Source organism: Chionomys nivalis, chromosome 1 (assembly GCF_950005125.1).
Source record: "Chionomys nivalis chromosome 1, mChiNiv1.1, whole genome shotgun sequence".
NCBI lineage: Eukaryota > Metazoa > Chordata > Mammalia > Rodentia > Cricetidae > Chionomys > Chionomys nivalis.
Window position 1 is genome coordinate 42,336,231 of NC_080086.1, and position 17,258 is coordinate 42,353,488.

The 17,258-nt window shown below is 43.5% G+C and overlaps 1 protein-coding gene and 1 pseudogene across 1 annotated transcript in view; one reads left to right on the forward strand and one right to left on the reverse strand.

Annotated features, from left to right (window-relative positions):
- Positions 1–3,933: 3,933 nt before the first annotated feature.
- LOC130871194 (adenosine kinase-like) lies at positions 3,934–4,830 on the reverse strand (annotated as a pseudogene).
- A 4,424-nt stretch (positions 4,831–9,254) lies between these two features.
- The window catches only part of Sumf1 (sulfatase modifying factor 1), a 91,508-nt gene continuing 83,504 nt past the window's right edge, over positions 9,255–17,258 (forward strand). The window contains exon 1 of the mRNA XM_057775709.1: positions 9,255–9,525. Within this exon, the coding sequence (XP_057631692.1) occupies positions 9,265–9,525 (261 nt within the window). The 5' untranslated portion in view covers positions 9,255–9,264. The remainder of the gene's footprint in view (positions 9,526–17,258) is intronic.

Here is a 17,258-nt window from a genome sequence, read left to right on the forward strand (position 1 = left end):
CATTCTTATCAAAGCTAAGGCCTTAAAGAGACCTGTTATGATGATTTCTTATGCAATCCCCTTATTTCCTTTTCCAAATGTACATAAAACATCTTTTCCTTGGTCTTCATTTCTTTTGGTACCATCCTGGTTCTCATTTTTCTCTTCAATCACTACTGTCCAGAAACACCAGGAAGATGAAAAGATGGCAAGTTCAGACAAGGATAATTCTAGGTTGTATTGGAGTTTTCAGTTATGTGCCTCCCATGCCACCAACTATGTGAAGAGAAAAATGCTTCCCAGCACAGACTCCAAGACCAGCACTGCAAACCAATTCTGTGAAAGGGGTTTCTATAGATGGGAATCAGCAGTGTCGGCGGCACAGGAGACCTTGTGACAAATGTGACTTCTTGAAACCCGCTTCAGATTTACAGAACAATGCTTTCAAACAATCTCTAAATGGGTCTAATGCAAACTACTTGTTCTCTTGACCTTATTACAACAGACTGGACCAGAGATGGCTTTCCCACTCAAGTGCAGCCAAACCACAGGCTCCCCTTTGAGCTTACCATGTGTTGTGGTGTGAGGAAGAGAAGCAAACCAGGCTTCCCCTTGCAGCAGCTAAATAAGGAAATTGATACCTTGAGCATTACTGTAATAAAAAGGAGTAGAGGCTGAGTGGGGCCACAAAGGTCATGAGCTTGTTTGAAAGAGGAACTGCAAGTAGACGCTATGAAGCTAAATACATTTTTAATGAGAAAGTGTACAGGGAGATACAGAACTTGGCGAAGTGGGGTGTGAAGCAGGAAGGCAGCCATGTGGAGCTGAAGAGCACCTGCTGTGATGGTCTATGGAGCTGGTACACTCTAACACAGCCCCTGTTCAAAGTTATGTTTTTCACAGGGTGCCAGTTCCCTATGCAAAACTTTCGTCTTTGCTTGTGGTGTTGAGGCTTGAACCCAGGACTTTGAACATCCTGGGCAACACCCTAGCACCTAACCATAATCGCTGCTCTGAAATCTAATCATTCCAAGTAATGGAATCTTTATCTCTTTATCTAGGCTTCTTAATTTACTCTCATTGGCCAATATTTGGGAGGCTGAGGCAGAAGAGTTAGGAGTTCCTGGATTACAAAGTGGGGCCTAAGAGACTCACAAAGTTTTAAAAATCAAAGAGTCCTATAGGATAAAGAATTATAAAGTGTGGGAGGGGAGCAGCAGAACAGGAAGGATTAAATGGAATGGGATCTTGGGGACAGGTAGAAGAAGGAATATGTAAAGCCTAACACTGAAGCCCTTTTGAAAAACCCATGTGGAAACCTACTGCTGGAAGACATTTCCTAAAACATATGTATGTATAAAAGAGTTTGAGTGGAGTTACCATATAGTGGGAGGATAATACCCCAACTAGATACCACACACTATCAAATAAAACCCCCAGTACCAGAAGTGGGCTACCTCTCTCTGAGGTGTTGGCTAATGGGGTCCCATCAATCCCCAACGATTACCAGCTACTGCCATTAATCTTGGTTGCCCTTTAGAAATTAATGCTAAGACCATATTGCTGAAGACCTCTCTTATTTACTGAGTTATAAACATAGAGGTGTTATATGAAAGGGTTATTCTTTACTGACTAGTTTTATAGCATTGGAAGGTATTATGCACACTACTGGAGGGAGAAAAATATCACCAAACTTTGAACATTATGAGTTATAATAACAATCTGCCTACCAAGAAACGCCCACTGATGCATAAATGTCTTGGGAGCAACCAACAACTTTCTGTTTGGATCTGAAACCTGTTACACTAAATGAAATTATTTCTGGCACTGTTTACAAGGCCAAGAACAAGTGGATAGATAGGTCAAAGGCCCTAGGGAAAACTTACTATTATTATTCTACCAAATGGACAAAATATTACAATGATCTTCCAACCCTCCCCAGAGAAGCTTCTTGTAGCAGATGCCGATTACCACAGTGACTCACAACTGATCAATGTACAGAGAGGAAAAGACTTCAACGTGCTTATCTCTAAATAGGAGGTCTGTATCAAACCCCTCCCCTAATTACTCAGGGATCTTTATGGAAAAGGGTTATAAAGATTATAAGAGTCAGAGGTGGGGGATGAATTAAAGGAAGCAGTGCTTTCTGAGTGCAACAGGGCAGTTGCAAGTATGAACTCACAACAACACTGCAACATTCAGAAGACATGTGCAAGCTCACCCAGCAACTGTTGGAAGCAGATGCAGAGATCCACAGCTAAGCACTGGGCTGAGTCTAGTCATAGAGAGGGAGGAGGGATTATATGAGCAAAGGGGTAAAGACCATGATGGGGAAACCTATAGAAACAACTGATCTGAGCTATTGGGAGCTCACTCACTCCAGAATGACAACTGGGAAACCTGCATGGAACCAAATTAGACTTTCTGAATGTTGATGACAGTTCTGTGTCTTGGGCAGTTTGTGGGTCACTGGCAGTGGAAGCAGTATTTATCCCTAGTACATGAACTGGCTTTTTGAAGCCCATGCCCTATGGAGGAATCCTTGCTCAGCCTAGATACAAGGGAGAGGGTCTTGGTCCTGCCTCGAAGTGATGTGACAGACCTTGTTGACTCCATGTGAGGCCTCACCCTCTCTGAGGAGTGGATGGTGGTGTGGAGTCAGGAGAAGGTGGGGGTAGCAGGAGGAGGGGAGGGAGAAGGAACTGGGATTGATACGTAAAATAAAAAATTATTTTAAACAAATTAAAAAATAATGAACCTATACTGACATAGCTGATGGCATAAGTGATAGGAGAATTCAGATGGCACAGATAGTTTTGAGAGACACATATCCAAAGGAAAAAATGTATTCAGGAAGCAAAAACATGATCCATAAAAAGTAAAATTCTAACCAAATATAATGTATAGCATCTGAAGTGTAGTTTATTGTGAGATTTATTTTTAAGTTTGTATATGCATGTGTCATTTATGGGCATATGCAAATGCCCACAGAGGCCAAAAGAGGGCATTAGATTCCCTGGAGTTTGAGTTATAGGTTCCTGCGAGAGCCACTTGATGTAGGCACTGAGAATCAATGTTGTAAGAACGGTACACACTCTTAACTCCTGAGCCATCTCTCCAGCCACTGTATAAAGTCTTGAGCTGGTTTTTTTCTTTTTCCTGTTTGCAACACCTTCAACTAACATTACCTCTTGAAAGCTTGCAGAATGCTGAGTAGACTATGCATACAAAACATAGCATTGAACCAGCAGTCCCATTTCTCCTTGAGGAGGTGAGGGTTAAGCTACAGCAATGGTAAGCTTATCCCATACCAACTGGAAGAAGCTGGTCTATTAAGGGGAAGGATGAATTACTGCAAGTGCACATGAAAGGCTGGCTGAGAGGCTGTCTTATGTCCCTGTTGCTACAGCGAGTACCAAGATTTGATACTTCATAAACAAAGGGGATTTATTTAGCTCACTGTTTCCAGAGCCAACATGTAAACATAGATTCTCCCTAAGATGCAGCAGTCTCCCTCCTAGTACAACCCCAAGGGGCTGGCAGGATAACTCAGCAAGGGAAGGTGCTTGTCACACAAGCCTGACAACCTGAGTTTGATCCCCTGATTCTAGGAAGGAGCGGGACTGATTCATCCAAGCTTTCCTAGGACCTCTACACACATGCCATGGTACCTGTGTTTCTGTCACTACACTAATAAAGTTTACCCAAAGCCCCATCTGTCAGTCAGTGCTGAGGATCCTTCTTGGCTGTATTACAACATAGCAAAGAGGGACGGGAAGCAGTCACGAGCAGAAAGGATCAAGTGAAGAGAGTGGTTTCGATTCATAATCACCCAGTCTAGCAGAAACACTACTTCCTTGCAAGAGCAAAACCTACTAAGTTTCACCAGATCTCTCATCTAATAGGTTCCACATGGTGACCACGCTTCCATCACATGAGTCTTTGGGATATAGACTATCCAAAGTGTGGTTGAGGTGGTTCTTTCTGGTCTTGATCCAAGACAGCAAAAGCAGTGACTTCATTTTCTGTAGCCACTATTGTGTCATCTCTCCCTTGCGTGAAGATCACGGTCCTCTTCCTCTTCGCGTTCACCTTTGGAAGCGCCTGCGTCCTTTTGGCTATTTGCTCTCTAGCAAAAGTGGCAGCTTCCGTCTCATTTCCAAAGAGGATGTGAACATAAGGCATGACGTCCATCAAGGATCCCTTGAAGAACTGGCTAAGAAACGGTGCAGACAAATTCAGAGTGAAGACCTTGTTGTTCTCAGCAGCATAGTGAACCACTTTCAATACTGACTCTGGGGACACTGTAAGAAAAAAGCCGGCCATGTAGTACACTCTGGCCTTCTCCACCAGCAGCCAGTTCTTCTCCAGATCAAGATGCTTTTGTAACAATTAGCAGCAGCAAGGTTTGCAACAAGAGACCTGTTGCCACCAGTAATGCATGCAGCACAGGTTCCGGTTGGCTGCTCATTTTGCTCGTAGTAATGAGCATCCACATGTGCTTCAGCAGCTTTACTCTTCAGGATCTCCCCAAATTTATCTATCCCAATGCATCCAAAGAATGTTGCTGCTTTTGTGGGACTCCTGAATCATCCACTGAACCACTTTAATTGAATTCTGGGTAGAGCCACCAGCATGATATTCAACTTTGAATTTTTTTACAAGTTCATTAAACAATTCCTTGTGCTTGTCTTCAGCCAAGATCTGATCATTTGGCTTCAGAGAATACTTATCAAGGAAATATTTGTCTACCACAGCAGAGATGTCAAGAAGAGGATTTCCCATGCCAAACAGCGCTGGCGGCGCTTCCACCTTCAGCTTTTTGAGCTTCAGCTCCTCAGCAGCTGCCATGATCACACTCTCACCCGTTTGGCTCTACCGCGTGTTCCATCCCTTACATTCTTTACAACTTTTTTTCATCCATGTTCTGTGAATAATGTAATTTGCTTAGCTTATATCCTTTCTAAGCAGCCAATTTTTAAACAAGAAAAAACCTCTTACTAGTTTAATTATGTATTATTTTCTCAACATTTTGCTTCCCCTTAAGAGAAAGAGCTAATGTTTTATAATGGCTTTATTTATATATCCATTCATTCAATAAATGTTCACTTTCAATGTTTATTGTGTGCCAGGTCTTTGCTTCATTTTTCTGATACAGTAAACAAATCTGCAAGACCCTTAGCTTCCATGGGACTTACAGCTTAATGATGTGACAGGACCATTGCACTGGCCAGTTTTTATGTCAACTTGACACAAGCTAGGGTTGTTTGGGAAGTTTATTTGTAAAAACAGCATAAGGTCCTGAACATCTGCAAATACTGTGTAGGTGTTCACACCAGTCCATCTGTCTTCACATTGGCAGACTGAGACCTTTTTTATGGGGCCTTCACAGGGGCCTAGGCACCTTTGGGAGCCTGAGCTGCAGCTGAGGCCTCTGCCTTGCCTTGAACCTTGGGCTTTGTTTTTTGGAGCCTACGACCCCTGGCCATGTAGCTTCTAATCCACTTCCCAAGCTTGGGGTGAGCAATTAAAGCCAGGCGGGTGAGTTTGCGGCTGGGGCCCTTTGGCACCTTGGGCTTCACCACCTGGGGCTTCACCAGGGCCTTGATGGCCTCCGCACGTGCGCTCATGGCCTTTGCATTATTTGCCTGCATCTTCTTCAGGCCTTTCTTGTTGTGCTTCTTCGCAAAGCGCATGTTCCTCAGGAACTTGGGGTCAACCCCCTTGAGAGATTCGTATCTTTGTGACCGGGGTTTCTTGATGCCGTTTCTGTGCCATTTCCGGGACTGATTGTGTGTGGTGTGGTTTTTGGACTTGGCCATGGCTGGACTGTAATCGGCGGCTCCCGAAGCGCCTGCGACCGGAAGAGAAAGAGAGGAAGAAGAAATCTTACTGGAGGAAAAATTGCCTCCATAGGATTGGCCTGTAGGTAAAACTGAGGGCATTTTCTTCATTGATGAATGACAGGGCAGGGCCCAGCTTACATAAGCAGCCACTCCCTGGACAGTGTGGTCCTGGGTTCTATAAGAAAGCAGGCTTAGCCGGGCGGTGGTGGCGGACACCTTTAATCCCAGCACTCGGGAGGCAGAGGCAGGCGGATCTCTGGGAGTTTGAGGCCAGCCTCATCTACAAGAGCTAGTTCCGGGACAGGTACCAAAACTACAGAGAAAGCCTGTCTTGAAAAACCAAAAAAAAAAAAAAAAAAAAGAAAGAAAGAAAGAAAGCAAGCAACCAAGTTGGTAAGCAACACTCCATTATGATCTCTGCATCAGTTCCTGCCTTCAAGTTCCTTCCCTGACAGTCCTCAGAAATGGACTGTGTTCTGCAACTGTAAGCTGAAATAAACCCTTTCCTCCCCAATTTGCTTTCCTGTTTTTTTTTTTTTGGTTTTTCGAGACAGGGTTTCTCTGTGGTTTTGGAGCCTGTCCTGGAAGTAGCCCTTGTAGACCAGGCTGGTCTCGAACTCACAGATATCTGCCTGCCTCTGCCTCCTGAGTGCTGGGATTAAAGGCGTGCGCCACCACCGCTTTTAGTCATGGTGTTTCATCACAGCCACAGAAGCCCAAACCACGAATCAAAGGCCTTTGAGTCACAAGCACATGCCAGCACTGAGCTGTTGAAAGGGACAAGCAAAGATTATCCTCGATTGGGAATACATACAATGTAGAGTGTTCACATAGCTCTGGTTTGTGTGGTGATTTTTCAGCCTCACCAATTCAGAAAAAATGATAATAGTAATAGGTTTCTTGTCAACTGTTTGCTATATCAGAGAAAATAATGTATGAAACCTTTTGGAAAATTTCTGTGAAACAGTCAACATGGAGGAAAGGACTTTATATTAAAAAATTGAAAAATATGTTAGAATAGTTCAGTATGTGCTTATATACTTATCAATTGGTTACCACAGTTATCAACTGGTGGCCCATCTTGTCCCATGTGGCATTTTTGGGGTGGGGTTAAGGAAGTAAATCCTCAATCTCTGTCTCTCTGTCTCTGTCTGTCTGTCTGTCTGTCTGTCTGTCTGTCTCTCACACACACACACAGTATTTCTATATGTATTAATCAGGAAAGGAATTATTTTTAAAATTAAATTTTTATTTCATATGCATTTGAGTTTTGTCTGCACTGGCATAAAGTGTGTCACATGCACGGCTGGTACCCTCAGAGGCCCTGGATCCTTTAGAACTGGAGTTATGGATGGTTGTAAGTTGCCATATGAATGTACTGGATCTATTGGAAGAGCAGACAGTGATTTTAACTACTACACTATCTTTCTAGCTCTCAAATAAATTAATTCTTTAAGAAAAGACAGCAGAAACTCAACAACCACATTACCATTATTACTGCTAACAACCCAAAATTGTGGGCTGCAGAGATGACTCAGTGGTCAAGAGCACGTGCTACTCTTCTGGAGGACCCAAGTTTGATTCCCAGCATCCATATGGTGGCTCACAGTTATCTGTAACTCCAGTCCCAGGGAATATGATTTCTTCTTTTGGCTTGCACAGACACATAAAATACACAAATAAATAAACATAATTAAAACATATCTTACTTTTGTTTATATAAGGTACATGTATTGAATTTCATTAGTACAATACTATACCTTTGAATTGTTTTTTCAGGTTGCTCTCAAGCTCTTGAGCTTTACTGACTGGCATCCTTTTGCAGAATACCTGATATTAAGAGTAGTTACTATCACATCAGACCATTGTTGTGTCTATTCTAAGAATCTGTAGATTTCCCCTTTCGTCTTACTTTTGTTTTTGTCTTACAATATTTGCTGATGGAACCGTAGAATAGTCACTACTATACTTTAATATGGGCCAGGTATGGTTGCCTAGATATGTAATACAAGCCCTCTGCAGACCGAGGCAGCAGGATCAGCAGTTCAAAGCCATCCTGGACTATGAGCATGACTTTGTCAAAACAAACAACAAAATCCCATGACATCTCCTAAATGCATCGGGATATTAAAGAACTCGTTAAGACACAAAATTTACTTGGGCATCGTGAGGAATGCACGTCTGTAATCTCATCCTTGGGAGGCCAAGGAATAAGGATTTCAGAAAGTCTGAGTCCAGCTTGTCTACACAGTAAATTCCAGCTTAGTCAGGACATACATGTGTAGTGTCTTTTTTTTTTTTTCTTTTTTTTTCGAGACAGGGTTTCTCTGTAGCTTTTTTTGGTTCCTGTCCTGGAACTAGCTCTTGTAGACCAGGCTGGCCTCGAACTCACAGAGATCCGCCTGCCTCTGCCTCCCGAGTGCTGGGATTAAAGGCGTGGCCACCACCGCCCGTGTAGTGTCTTTAAAATAAGCAGTAGAAAGGAGTGCGGGAGACAGGACTGGGCAATGTCCAGCATGTGGTAGAAACTTGAGCCCTGCCTGAGACTCCATTCCTTTGAGAAGAGCTAGAGACTAGCGGATCACCTGGGTTTCCTGGTTTCCAGTTTAGCTCCAAGTTAAGTAAAGATGCTATCTCAAAGGCAGAGAGTGATAGGATAGAACACCAGATATCCTCTTCTGGCCTTGGCACACACCCGCCTACTCCCCGTTACCCACAAAGACAGAGACAAAGAGAGGGAGACAGAGAGTGAACAGATTGCTGTATTCTGTTTCCATAGATTCTGATAAAGTGTTGCATTTCTAGTAAGTTACCAGGTGATGCTCTTGGTGTTGGTCTGTGGTCCCAGCTTTGAGAAAAAGTTTTGTGGTTGTTTTTTTTTTTTTTTTTCCTAGACAGGGTTTCTCTTTCTCTGTAGCTTCGGTGCCTTGAACTCACAGAGATTTGCCTGCCTCTGCCACCACCGCCAGGCCAGTGAGGTACTGTCCTTTAACATGTCCTTTAACATTTTCCTTTTCGGGGCCATTTACTTGTTTATAAAGGTTAAAACTCATGGTTTCTGGTAAGATTTCTTGGGTTTAGATCATACTTGATTTGGGCAGGTCACTTAATTGTTTTGTCATCCCAATACTGCAGAATCATTATGAGGATTCAATAAGGTTTTTTGTCTTTGTTGTTTTAATAAAGTGTTTATTTAATATACTACTAGTGCTTAGCAAATGCTGAATAAAGATGAATATCATTTTTCAACCATGAAGAGAGGGGTACATTGTCCGCGGAAGGCCTTTTGTAGAGTTTTGTTGTGTTTCGCATACTTTTAACATTTGCTGGAAAGTCCCAGACCTAGAAGCTTTCTCAGTCTATTCCTTAACAGTCAAAGCCAGCGCTTGAAACAGGGCAAGTCACGTGACACAATCGGTCACATGACTGGCGGAACAACATGGCTGCGCCCGCGCCAGGGCCACCTCTCGGATGCTACACCGGGCTAGCTCGCTTATGGCTGCTGGTGCTGGCGTTCGGGGCAGCACGGAGCGAAGAGTCCGGGGCCGGGGATGGCGCGGCGTCCCTCGCGGGCTCGTGCGGCTGCGGAGCGCCCCAGCGGCCCGGGGCCCACGGCAGCTCAGCGGCCGCGCAGCGCTACTCCCGGGAGGCGAACGCCCCGGGCCTGGCCTCGGGCCCGCGACCGCTCGCGCTCACCAAGGTGCGCCTTCCATTCTTCGGGGCGTGTGGGTGCCGCCGGGTTCCGGAATGAGGCCGGATGAGCCAGGGTAGGGGTGATCAGGAAGGTCTGGTAAGGGTCTGATCACACCCCAAGTCACGCAGCTGAAGATCCCCTTTGACAGGAGTCCCCCTTCTTCCTGCTCCTCCCCAACGGGAGGTGGGCAGGGTTTTGTGGCTGTGTTTATTACTGAGGCTTGAAGAGTGTTGTCCATTCTTTTTGCCCTCTCCCACCTTTCTCCATCCTGCTCTCCTGGTGTAGAGCTAACAGTTTAAAGTTGGATGAATTCTTAGTTTTTGTTTTAGTACCTGTGGAGACTGAGCCTCCAGCACTGTCTTAAACTCACCTGCAGTCTACTTTTCCAAGAAACCCCTGTAAGCATCTACTTTTACTCTATCCACCGTCCCACGAATCCTGTGCGTGCATTATCTTCTAGTTCATAGGTGAGGCAACTGAAGCTTCAAGAGTCAAATCTCAGTGCATGACAAGATCTGAATGGTATACCTCCTGGGAGTGATGTCTGTGTGTAGTCTGGCTACCTGGGTCTTGTGTATCCAACATAGCTGGTGACATACAGATTTATTTTGCCTGAGGCTTTCATGTTGAGTTCAAGGTATGGAAGGAAGGAAATGGAAAAAGAGCCTCCAAAAAGCGTTGTTTATTTCATTTTAATGCACAAAACAAAATTCTTACTGTACCAATGAATCAAGGTAGTTTAAAGTGAGGAAAGAGAGATTTATGGCTTTTCTATACTTGGGAAGTTCAAGAATGGGCATGCTTATTCAGGGCATTAGACTGTATCTCAGGGCCATCTCTTGGCTGTCCCTTAGGTCATTTTGTTTTAGTCTGACTCTGTTTCTAGACAACTTCCTGTCTCCCAAACCAGTTGAAAGAGGAAAAGTTACTTTTTTGGTAGCTTCAGGAAAAGTGCCCAGGTGAATTTTGAGCCATGGTCCCGTTCCTAGTTGAATCTTTGTGGTCAGAAGAATGGCAAGATCTGCCAGGTTGTAATACAACATTATATTACTAAATTGTCATATGCTATTTAAAGTCTCTGAGAAATTGGCTCTGGAGGTGAGCCTGGCTCCCCCACATTATCTGAAGCATGTTGTCTTAAAAGTGTTCTTTCATCAGGATGGATGAAAGATTGTATCCTTGAACACTGCTGTGAGGTACCTTCCCAAAGGGTAGACTCAGCTGCTATTTATCCCATGATACAACAAAGCCTGTGGTGGGTGTGGCTAATGGAAAGCCTCCCCCAGGAGAAAACTTTCTGCCTTGGACTCTTTTTTTTTTTGTGGATCAGAGGCTCTAGCTAGTTTTTCGGTGCCTGGGACTTTCGCCGTCAGTCTCTGCTAGATAGTCTTTCTGATCTGATGCTTTAAAATCTTGCTCTTTACCTAATAAACTCCACCCAGTGCAGACCTAAAGGCTGGCTGTCGTGTTCATTGGTTCATGACACATAGTGCATGCCAACACAGGCCTTTGCCGTAGGACATGTAGTTGAGTCATCCAGATTTGCATGAGTCACATATGTTAGTGTGGTTTTGAGAAGGGAGTTTTCAAAGGAGACTTCAGATGCTTCTTGCACGTAGAGGAATAGATGCTGGGTAAGGCAAAACTAGCAGTTGCTCACTGCACTTCATAGTGGTGTGCGGCCTAAACAGTTCTGTGATAATGAAATGATTTTTACCTACTTTATGCTCCAATCTTTAAAAAATATGTTTATTAAGCTTGTGTGTGCAATTATGTATGTGCTTCCTTGAAGGTCAAGGGACAACTTTAAGGACTCAGTTCTCTATCTACCTTTACATAGGTCCAGGGATTGTATTCAGCTTGCCATGCTCGTGCAATAATTAGCCTCACCGTCTGAACTGTCTCACTAGCCCCTATAGGTCTGTTTTAAGTGGCTGTGGCAGAAACTATGGTGTACCAGGGGGTTTTTAACTCACCTCTAGACACAGGGAAGAATGGATTATTGGACTCTTTTAATTTGGCCTCTGGTCCAGAAGAGTGAAATGCCTGGATGTGCGGGATTTCACTAGAATGGACATTTTACATTTGTAGGACAAAAAGTCTGATTAGTATAAATTAGAAATTATGATCTACTTCGAGTAGTCTAGAGCTATTTTTATCTATATCCTTCAGGACGTCAACTTGGCCTATTCAATACTCTCTATCTCTGTTGGTTAATCAAAGAGGGAAAAGAAATTAGGCCAGGAGTTCACAGTGCAAGCTGTGACGATGGTAGCATTGTTAGCATTCATCTGGGGGAGAAGAGTTTGAGAACTAATTAGGAATTGTAGAAGTCTGTTGGGCACAGTTTCCATTGGGCTGTGTGTTTGAGTTGAGGGACATGAAACTATTCTCATAGCAAGACCTTATGTTCTGTGAACTTGATTCTACTCCCTTTCCCCACTTCCTGTAACTCCTTTATGAAACCTTTTCTTGATGGGGGTGGGGTTGATTGTATAACCCAGGCTTACCTTGAATTCATGATATTCTTGCCTATTCAAGGACTGTGATGACAGCATCAAATACGGCTCCCTATGAAACCTTTAGGAGCTCTTAAGATTCGTTTTGAGACTATTTTGACATTATTTTAAATTATGTGCATGTGTGGGAATACACATGTGAGTGCATGGCCCATGGAAGGGCTGTGTGACACTATTCCCAGAGAGATGTAAGCAAACATCTCTTCACCCTAGATGGAGAGCTGGTGACAGGCCAGAGAAAGGATGCCACCAAATTCCACCTCGGCTTTACTCACAGGAACGTGCGTAGGGTTACTTAGAGGAGCAGAAATGACCCAAGGACAGCTGCATCAACAAAGTTCACCTCAGCATGGGGTGACAGCTCATGCTGTCATCAGCTTGGAGAGCGTTGGCTGGTGTCTGCTTCTTCCAGGCAGTTCAGCTCGTCTGAGAGCTTCTCTTAGCAGTTCTTACTGCTTAAGTGTGCTAGGGAGAGAGGGACCTTGTGAATCTGGTTAGTTTCAAGGACCTCCATCAGCTTTTTTTTTTTTTTTTTCTTCCTGGGCTTAATGAGTTTCCCTGCAGGAAGGAATGCTTTACCTCCTCCTACAATACCCTGTTTTACCTTTTTGTAAGCATCCTGTATTGTAAGATGCCTCCTTCCAACGTGGAAGGTTTTAATCTAGGAGGAAATTGCTACACAGCAGGAAGCCAGAAGAGGGTGTCAGTTCTCCTGAAGCTGGAGTTACAGGTTGTAAGCCACCTGGCGTGGGTGCTGGGAACTGAACTCTGATCCTCTGAAAGAACAGTACGTGCTCTTAACTGCAGAGCCATTTCTCTGGCTTCTATAAGGCTACTCCTGAGACTTTTGTTTGAAATCTTAAGTTTTTCTACTTACTGTTTTTAAAAATCCCACTTTTCTCATAAGGACTGTAGAACCTGTGTCCCAGATGCTATGTTATTAAGAATAATGGGCAAATCTAGTTTGGTCCCTGAGCCAAGACTATTACACATTTCACTATGACCCATACATGTAGCTCATGACTGAGACGGTCTTACAAATGAAATGGACTTTTGATCACTTTGCCTATAAATAATTCAAATAGTAGCTTACTCCTCATATTTGTGGTCTTACATGTTCAGTCAGTGAAGATTATTTGCCCTTTGGCTGTGGATCTTGTGCCATGTGGTGTGCTGGAGGTTTAGAGAAAGAAAATTTGTTCATAAGGAGCCTAAGATACTGTAAGGAGAAACATAACAGAAGAGTCTGTGAGGAGAGCTCAGTTGGCAAAGCGCTTACTCTGTAAGCACGGAGTTACAGTTTGATCTCCATTGCTCACGTTCGAGCTGGATGTGGTGCTCTGTAAGCATGGAGCCACAGTTTGACCCCTATTGCCCACACAGAGAGATGGGTGTGGTGCTCTGTCAGCATGAAGTCACATTTTGATCCTCATTGCCCACATACAGAGCTGGGTGTGGTGCCCTGTGATTTTGATTCCAGCACTGGGAGACAGAGACAGAGACAGATACCTGAGTCTTGTTAATCAGCTGGTCTAGCCAAACTGGTGAGCTCCAGGCCTGAAGATGAGACTCAAGGTGGTTCTTAAGTTTTCACAAACACACACACACACATATACCGCACACATAGACACACACACGCACACATAGACACACACATGCCTACAAATGTGCACACAATCATACAGGTAAATAAAACAAAAAAAATTAAAAAAGAAAACGTATAACTAAGATGACTTATGTGTTTGTGAGTCAGAGAGAGAGAGGAGAGAGAGATGTCACAATAGATAGAGATGGCATCAGAGGAAGAAGAGCGAGGTGCCGTAACACAGCTAAGAGAAGGATGTGTGGCAGGAGAGGCCTGAGGAGGTGATCCTTGAACAGTGCTATAATTCTGTTGTTTTGGTATTGCACCCTAAAATGTGATGGAAGTCCTGCACGGTTTTAAACAGGAAAGTGGGTTTGATAGGCTGATACTTCAGTTTGTTGATTAATTAATTAATTTCTTTATGTATTGATTTTGAGACAAGGTCTGACTGTGTAGCTCTGGCCTTCCAGAAACTTGCTATGTAGACCCAGCTGGTCTTGAACTCAGAAAGATCTATATACCTCTGTCTCTACAGTGTTGGGATAAAAGGTGTGGGCCACCATGTACTATTAATAAATATTACATATATATGGTTCTAAAATTTAAAAAGAATTGGGTGTAGAGTGAGAAACGTGTCTACTTACTTATAGTGTTTCCCTCCAGACAACCAAAGGCAAGCAAATCTTAAAATCCATGACCCCGAAGCCACCCGTACTTAACTTTCTCTCTCTCACACATGGGGCAATGTCACCTCCTCTGTATGCACCCCACCTTCCTCCACTAGTTCTGTATTGGTGAGACTGCCCCATGCCACCATATTGAAAGCTTCCTTTTTACCTTCTTATGTCTGCTTTGCCTTTTGTTTCTGCATGGCCTACCGTAAGCTTCAACAATACACTACTGGTGATTTAGTTTTTTCTGTTTTTCTCTGTGACAAAGTTGTGGTGCTGCATTTTCAGAAAGCTCAAGTGGGATCTAAATCCTTAATAAGTGAATGACTGGGTGGCATAAATGGGTGGCAGGAATGGAGAGATGTGAATGGGTAATGAGAGATGAGACTGGAGCCCCGGTGAGGGTATTGCAGTTGCCTGGGACAGGAGAAGAGTGAGATATTAGGAAGAGATGGGTATAGGAGGACCAACCAGACCAGGTGACCTATGGATGCTGAGATTTGGAGATAGAGGAATTCAGGGTTTATTTCTTAGTACTGAATTGATACACCAGACAAATATCACATTTGATACAAATCAGCTGAACACAGTACCAGTGGGGTTGGAAGAAGGCTCAAAGGTTAAGAGCACTTGATACACTTGCAGAGGACACAGGTTCCCATGCAGTCATGTTGCTGCTAACAGTCCTGTTACAGAGGATCTGACACCCTCTTCTGGCCCTGGCACTTCATGCATGTGGTGTGGTACCCAGACATACATGCAGGCAAAGCACTCATACATATAAATTTTAAAAAATAGCACTATGGACACTGGAAAATTCATGCACATGACTGAAGGAAGTAACCTCTGGCTGAGCGAATCTGTAGGCATGGGATATAGGGAGAGTAATCCTTGGATTCTAACTCTTCTATGCTTATTGTGAAGTACTTACCCTCCAACTAATAACATCTTTGAGTTTATTTTCTCTTTCTTTGATTTGAACTCTTGTTTCTAGGTCAGAGACTTGACAGTTCACAAAATCTGAGAGGCTTGTAAATGACTTTTTTGTTCTTATGATTTTAAAGCTATGCCTTGTGTCTATAGAGAGTGTTCTGACAGATGGTATAAGTTGAGAGGCTATATATATATCAAGTTAGGGTTTCTCTGTGTATCCCTGGCTGTCCTGAAACTCACTCTGTAGACTAGACTGGCCTTGAACTCAAAGGTTCTCTTGTTTTTGCCTCCTGAGTGCCAGGATCAATGGCTTATTCCACAACTGCCCAACTGAAGGCCTAGTTTTAATGAATATATGGTTCATACATCATATAATTCACTCTCTTGGAGTGTATAACTCAGTGATTTTATTTTTTTATTGAAGTCAAATTGTTAGTGCGATCTTATTCCAGAATATTTCAGTATCTCCAAAGACACATTGTGTCCATTAAACAGTCATTCCCCATTCTTGCCTCCTCATAGCCACTGGCTACCTTAGACCTACTCTCAGACTCTTTGGATTGTGTTGTTTTGAACATTTTATTATTATTTTTTTAAATTTTAATGTCTGTGTGTTGTGTGTGTGTAGGTATTCACATTTGTAGTGTGTGAGCGCATGCTTGTGTTGTATGTAGGCTAGAGGTTGAAGTTGGGTATCACTCTTATTGCTCTCTCACTGTATTCATGGATGCTGAGCATCTTAGTCAAACCCAGAGCTATCTGACATGTCTAGTCTTATGAGAAAACATTGCCTGGGTACTGTGAGACAATGGTCTTGTACCCTGTAAAGATTTGTCACTTGTATTGGTTTAATAAAGCACTGATTGGTCAGTAGCCAGGCAGGAGGTATATACAAGGCAACTAGACTAGGAGAATTCTGGGAAGAGGAAAGGCTCAGTCTGCAGTTGTCACTCAGGTATAGAGGAAGCAAAATGAGAATGCCTCATTGATAAAAGGTACCAAGCCAAGTAGCTAACACAGACAAGAATTATGGGTTAATTTAAGATGTAAGAGTTAATAAGAAGCCTGAACTAATAGTCCAACCAGTTTATAATTAATATAGACCTCTTCTGTTTCTTTGGGACTGAACAGCTACAGGGCTGGGCAGGACAGAAACCTAATCCAACACCTGGGAATGATCCCCTCTCTCCACCTGCTGAGCCTGAAATACCAGGTGGGCTGTCTTGCTCATAGTCACCTGTAATATCAGCTCCAGGGGATCCAGCACCTTCTTCTGGTCCCAACAAGTGCCCTCCCCCCACATGAGCATACACACATAGGCACAGAGACACAGATGCCTACACATACATTAAAAAGATGTAAATCTTAAAAAATAAAGAATTCCGATTTCCCTTATCTCCACAGTTCATGGTTAGCCGCAGTTTCCCCAGAACTGTCTTCTTGCATGTCCAAATCTGTTATGAGGTTCAACTAGAAAGATCACTTTACAAAAAAAGTTTCCCTTCTTTCTATAACTTGTGATTCAATGCCATTGACGTATGGAGTGATTTTACAAATTGTGTATGTGAGTGTGTGTGTGTGAGTGTGTGTGTGTGTGATTTGTTGCATGTGCACACTCATAAATACATGCACATGTGGCAGCCAGAAGTTAACATTAGGTATCTTTCTCAGTTGCTTCTCCACTTTATTTTTTTGAGGCCGAGTCTTTCACTGAACCTGGAGATCACCGATTCAGCCAGACTTGATGACCCCTGAGCCCCTGGAATCCTCCTGTCTCTGACCCTGCATTACCCCCACCACTGGGGTTACCGATCTGAGCCACCATGTCCAACTTTTATGTGGCTGCTTGGTTCCAAATGCAGGTCCCTGTCTTTGTGCAGAAAGCACTTCACCCTTGAGCCATGTTCCAGGCCCTTGATTTTACTAGTTTTGCAGAGGTTTCTGTGGTGGGAGTTTTAAGAACTGTGTGCTGAGAACTTTACAGATACAGTTTGCTTTTGATGTATGATGCCCTGTGTGTCCCCTCTCACT